At 52.5% G+C, this 6040-nt stretch overlaps 1 protein-coding gene across 1 annotated transcript; it reads left to right on the top strand.

The window, feature by feature from the left end:
* The first annotated feature begins 140 nt into the window (after positions 1-140).
* LOC104514961 (dimethylaniline monooxygenase [N-oxide-forming] 3-like) lies at positions 141-5799 on the top strand. Its single transcript, XM_010158781.1, has 8 exons — positions 141-272; positions 1726-1914; positions 2206-2368; positions 3272-3414; positions 3557-3756; positions 3885-4243; positions 4718-4790; positions 5466-5799. Exons 1-8 carry the CDS (start codon positions 141-143, stop codon positions 5797-5799), a joined length of 1593 nt encoding a protein of 530 aa, XP_010157083.1.
* Positions 5800-6040: the final 241 nt, after the last annotated feature.

The following is a 6040-nucleotide window of genomic DNA, read 5'->3' as shown; positions in this document are numbered from 1 at the left end:
CCCGGGGTTATTTCAGGAGCTGGTGGAGTTGTGCTGGGGAGGCGGTGGGCAGCCCCCGCTCCCACAGGGCGTTGCTGGAGTGGGGCTGCAGACCCAGCTGGGTGAGCTCGCGTGGCCGGTCTGCGCTCTGCCGGGACGGCATGGTGCGGCACGTGGCGGTGGTAGGCGCCGGCGTCAGCGGGCTGGCGGCCATCAAGTGCTGCCTGGACGAGGGGCTGGGGCCCACCTGCTTCGAGAGGAGTGAGGACATCGGGGGCCTCTGGCGCTACACGGTGAGTGGTTTTGGCTGCCTGCGGAAACCTGTGTCCTTGGGGTGGGATGCCGCGAGGCACCCCCTTGCTCTGCTCTGATGGATGCGTGTGGGAGGGCTTGGCTGGCTCAGTGGGGACAGGAATGGTGCTGAAATGCAGCTCTTCAGGCCATGCAAAAGTCACTCTGCCTTGGGAAGCACCCGCTGCTGCTCAGGGTAGCTCCCAGTTTGCTTTGACGTTGTGGCCATGAACCACGGAGCCAAAAAGGAGCCCACATGAATAATTAGAAGGTTGGACCCAGAGTGTCGTGTACCATGTGCTTGCTGGCAGGCAAGGGGATGGGTCTGGGGTGTGTTCGCAGTTGCAGGAGTAGCTCAGGGTGCTGTTAGGGAAAGGAATTGAGCCCGGGTGAGTTAAACCCCGATGCAGAGGGGAGGGGCAGGAAGCTTGTTCTGGGTGATCTGAATTGTGATTTATCTTAAAACGTGGACCACATGTTTTCTGTCTTTTCTGGGGAGGGCTCCAGCGAATTCCTTCTGAAAGTTTGGCAATACATTTTCATACTTATAATGGAGAATTTCAGAGTAGAATATCATCATCCAGGGGAAAAGTCGAAAACACTTAAGCTCCTTATTTGTTTGTTTGTTTTAATTGGAAGTTGGTAATCATTTAATCAACCCAAATATTAATTTTACAGTGTGGAAACCTCACTGCAATTTTCTCAGCCCTGTCCTGGCATCAAAGCCATCAGGAGAGGGAAATGCATTGCCTGTGTTTCGCGGTGTTAAGTGCGAGTGTCAGGGCAGGCATAGCAGGTACCTGCCCGATGGAGACAAGGTGAGGCACGGGACTGGCTATTTTGGGCAGGACCGGGCCAGGCTAGCCTGAGTCCCACAGCATGCGTGGTCATCTTAGGGATTTTGGCAGGTTGTGCATGTCCTGCCTTTCTAGATGTCAGCGAGATGCTGGCCGGCTGGCAGGGGCATTGCTAGCACTAGGCACAAGCCTCCATACGTGTCCCCAGCCAGACTTGCCCCGTGGTTGCATAAAACACAGGGAGCTGAGCCGCGGTGCCAAAGCAAACACGGCCGGCCGGGCTTCTGCCTTCACTTGTGCAATCACCGGGATTGTGCGCACAAAGGAGCGATGTCTGGGCGTGCCTGCAGGATTTTGGAAGCTTTACAAGCAGACCAGGAGGAAGATGGGCACTGGGAGTTCCCACATTACTTGTCTCCTGTGATATTTTGTGTGTGCACGTATGTAGCTGTGTCACACCCCACCTCCTGATGCTTCCTGGACCTCTGTTGGAGAGGCTCTGGCATGGTCCTTCCACAGTGTTCCATTCCCCTAAGGTTCCCCCTTTCCCTGGCAGATGTTCATGTAATCGTCTCCCAAATGCCTTGGATGATGCAAACCCTCCTCCCAGCCTTTTAGTCCCCCTTAACTGGACATATCCATGCTCCTCTCCCCCCAGGACCAGGCAGAGGATGGCAGAGCCAGCATCTACCGCACGGTCTTCACCAACTCCTGCAAAGAGATGATGTGTTACCCTGACTTCCCCTTCCCCGATGACCACCCCAACTACATGCACAATGCTAGGCTCCAGCAGTACATCTGCAAGTATGCCAAGCACTTTGACCTCCTCCGGCACATACGGTTCAAGGTAAAAAGCCTGGAGTGGAGAGGGACAGCAAGTACTGGGGGGACCTGGGCAAGGAGGGACATCGCCTTGGTGCCAGGGTCTCCCTGCCAGAGGGGAAAATCTTGGGAGAAAACAAACCTCCTAGTTCTGTTAAAGTAGGTCCCATCACCCCTTCCCTGTGCACTCCCCAGAGCTGCCAGCCCAAAATCACTGGGGCAAGCATCCCCTAGGACTTCTGAATCCCACTGACTCACTAAACCTCTTGGTCTGCTCCATGGTCACCCATCGATCTCTTTCTTTGTTTCTTTTAAGACACTGGTCACCAAGGTGAAAAAACACCCCAACTTTTCTGTGACGGGGCAATGGGAGGTGGTGACCCAGAAAGATGGGAAGGAAGAGACAGCAGTATTTGATGCTGTTATGGTTTGCTCTGGGCACCACGTCTACCCAAACCTCCCCCTCGCCGACTTCCCAGGTAAGCTGCGTGTGTGGAATTCATCTGCCAGGACACAGCCAGGTAAATACTTTCCATCACAATGTTTGTCCCTGGGAAAAAAAAAAAAAAATCTTTTCAGCATTAAAAAGTGTTTTGCTTGAGATCAGTATTTTAGGGCATGGGATCCATCCAGGAAATAAAAAAACCTGTTTTTTTAAGAGAAAAACCTCACTATCTGAACTGTAGCCAAGCAGGGATGTTTTTACTAGGGACAATGCTAATCTCTCCCAGGAAAAAAAAAAAAAAAAGGAATTTCATAGTATTTCCTTTAACAGAAGATTTTTTCATAAATGGATTTTGTAAAACACTCTTTTTGGCTTTCTTTTAATGTTTTACTAGTACAGATGTCATGCTTGTTACCTGTCAGCCTTCACCCCTCTGCGTACAGGCGTGTTATTGGGAAAAACTTTGTCTCTGGCAAGAAATACTTGGTGCTGGGGGTCTGTGCAGAGGACACGGGCTTGAGGCACCAGCTGGTCAGGAAAACTCCCCTCAGGTCCGTTGCCACCTTCTCTTTCAAAAATGAAAGCTGCTTCCCTGTTGCTCAGGGCTGTAGAGCCACAGTAAGGGGATGGAGTGTGCCTGTCCAGGCTCCTCGGGGCGATGTTGGGGTTGCAGTAGTACCCTTTTGGGGTATAGAAATAAAGTGCATAAATATCCTGTGCATGCACACACTTTCTTTTTAAATACTGAATGAAGCCAGAGAAATTCCATCTAACTATGGGTTTGCAGCATCCCTCTGTGTACAGGAGACATCTGCTACTGTGAGAAATGCTCAGACGGGTGCTCCAGTATCGTCTGCGGGAAAGGGAGATCCTAAGGCCTAGCACAGCATCTCCTTTTTGTTCCTGGAGTTAATTACCTCCCTTTCTGTTCTCACAGGAATACAGAACTTTAAAGGCCGCTACTTCCACAGCCGGGAGTACAAGGAGCCAGAGAAGTTCAGAGGGAAGAAGGTGCTGGTAATAGGCCTGGGCAACTCTGGCTCTGACATTGCCGTGGAGCTTAGCACCGTGGCATCACAGGTACGGGGATCTACACCAGATACACCCCTGGGGAAGGGGAGGTCCCCATCTGCTCGAGCACATGGCACAACCTTTGTGAGACAGCCCTGAGGGCTCGCAGCCGTCATGGGGGTAGCTCAACCCTAGCTGGCTGTCCCCCCAGGTCTACCTGAGCTCCCGAAGTGGGTCCTGGGTGATGAGCCGCGTCTGGGACAATGGCTACCCCTGGGACATGCTGGTCATCACTCGTTTCCGGACCTGGCTGGGGAACATCCTCCCCAGGGCGCTCAGTGACTGGCTGTACGTGAGAGGCATGAACCGGTTCTTCAAGCACGAGAACTTTGGCCTCATGCCACTGAACAGGTACGCACAGGGCCATCCATCCCCAAAATCCCCAGGCATGCTGGTTCTGGATGGGACTGGACCATGCCTATCCTGGGTCGGCAACAGAAGACACCTCTGTGACACTGCCACCACCTTTGCCCCTGCAGAACTTCCCGCAAGGAGCCTGTGTTCAACGACGACCTCCCAAGCCGCATCGCCTGCGGCGTGGTGGTGATGAAGCCAAACGTGAAGGAGTTCAGAGAAACATCCGTCTTGTTCCAAGATGGGACCGTGCAGGATGATGTGGATGCGGTAGTGTTCGCCACTGGTTACAGCTACTCCTACCCGTTCATGGAGGATGATTCCATCATCAAAAGCAGGGACAATCAAGTCACCCTCTACAAAGGAATTGTCCCTCCCCAACTTGAGAAGCCAACCATGGCAGTCATTGGGCTGGTCCAGTCCCTCGGAGCCATCATCCCAACCGCGGACCTCCAGTGCCGCTGGGCAGTCAAGGTGTTTCAGGGTAGGTGGACGGACATGTGCTGGGCAAAGGTTTATTTTCAGTTAATAGGAAGTAGCGTTTCCCAGCAGAAATGGGCAGGCTCAAACTGAAAATCAGGACAGTGCCTGAGTGCTGAGGAACCCAACGGGGTTTGGCCAGAAGTACCAATAATAGGTTCTTCATGTGATGGGGTGTTTTTCAGAGGGGGAGCAGGTCACTTCTGAGCTCACTGCAGATACCAATGAAGTCCCAGAGGTGGGGCTAAAGAGCTTCTTGGGCATCACTGCACACCTTTAAGGACAGTGTTGTCGCATCCTCAACACCCAAGCTTCACCTCAACACCCAAGCTCTTGACATGTTGTCGCATCCTCAACACCCAAGCTCTTGACACCAAAGAGAAGAGAGGCACTGACGGGCCCTGCAAAGCCCATCTGCTGCAGAAGGGATCTCCTGGGCATCGCTTCTCTTTGCTGATGCTCTTCCTGCTCTTTCCAGGGCAGTGCACACTCCCCCCAGTCAGTGAGATGATGGATGACATTGATGAGAAGATGGGGAAGAAGCTCAAGTGGTAAGTGCAGCTCACGAGACTGCTGACAGAAGAGCCCTGCCATTGTCTCAGCCCTAAGTGGGCTGGATACAGGCACTGTGAAGGCTTGAATCAGGCAGGTTTGGGTGGAAAATTCATGATGAGAAGATTTCCTGTCTGAAAATTCCCATTTGCCATCCCTGAGCATTATCAGGCTAAGAAAGCACTTCTCATTCACACACAATCAGGGTGAGGCCCCAGCAGAAATAGAACATTTCCATCATTATTCTTCCAAGTGACACTTCTTCATTTCATATAGTCCATGGAAGCGCCTTGCTTTCCCCTTCTCTGAGTCTATCTGATATTATAGTGAAGCAATACTTTAAAAATATGAATATAACCAGCGAAATCTGAATCTGGCCCAAGCAGTGTTTTCTTTTGTTTTTAGAAACCGTTGTATTGTAGGGAGTTTCAAAATGCAATGTTTTCTTGTGAGCCACATTCCTCCACTTACAGCAGCAGTGATACACATCCCTTGGAGCCGTGGCCCCTGGCCAGCTCCGCTCCGCTCCCCTGGTTTGGTGAGGGAGAGCAGAGGATAGACGCTCCCTTCACTGTGCTTAAAGAAAAATAAATAAATAACACCAAATAAAACCATTAAAATAAATGGAGGAAACCCTAAAGCAGCCCATCTTTCCCTCTCCTCTCTCCCCAAAGGTACGGGAACAGCACCACGCTGCAGACGGATTACATTACCTACATGGACGAGCTGGCCTCGGCCATTGGCGCGAAGCCCAACGTGCTGAAGCTCCTGCTGACGGACCCGCAGCTGGCTCTGGAGGTCTTCTTCGGCCCCTGCAGCCCCTACCAGTACCGACTGGTGGGCCCGGGGAAGTGGAGCGGGGCCAGAAAGGCCATCCTCACCCAGTGGGACCGAACGCTGCAGGCCACTCGGACGCGCATCACCCCCGCTGTCCCCACTGCCTTCCCCTCCCTGGCCGTGCTGGGGGTGCTCTTCCTCCTCCTCCTCCTCACCACCCTTTACTACTAGGGGACCCCGGAGGGATGTGGTGAGGAAGGGGAGGGATGCAGGAGTGCCAAGTGGTGTGCATGTGTGGGATGCTCTCTCCTGCTGGGAATGTGTCCTGCTGCCCTGCTCATTACCCTGAAAATAATTCATCAAGATAGCCCTAAAAAATGGCATTGATAAATCAGGAGCAATCTCCATGTCTGGTAAATCTGGGAGGTTTCTCAGCTGGGGCTATGAGAAGAGTATAAATATCAGCCCCTGT

The sequence above is a fragment of the Eurypyga helias genome, unplaced genomic scaffold (assembly GCF_000690775.1).
Source record: "Eurypyga helias isolate BGI_N326 unplaced genomic scaffold, ASM69077v1 scaffold10129, whole genome shotgun sequence".
Taxonomy (NCBI): Eukaryota; Metazoa; Chordata; class Aves; order Eurypygiformes; family Eurypygidae; genus Eurypyga; species Eurypyga helias.
The sequence above is the reverse complement of the archived record's forward strand: the minus strand, read 5'-3'. Positions and strand labels throughout refer to the sequence as shown.

Coding starts and splice junctions, on each gene's coding strand:
- LOC104514961 (XM_010158781.1), top strand. CDS start 141: ATGGTGCGGCACGTGGCGGTGGTAGGCGCCGGCGTCAGCGGGCTGGCG. Junction 273..1,725: donor GGGGCCTCTGGCGCTACACG/GTGAGTGGTTTT, acceptor CTCTCCCCCCAG/GACCAGGCAGAGGATGGCAG. Junction 2,369..3,271: donor CCCCCTCGCCGACTTCCCAG/GTAAGCTGCGTG, acceptor CTGTTCTCACAG/GAATACAGAACTTTAAAGGC.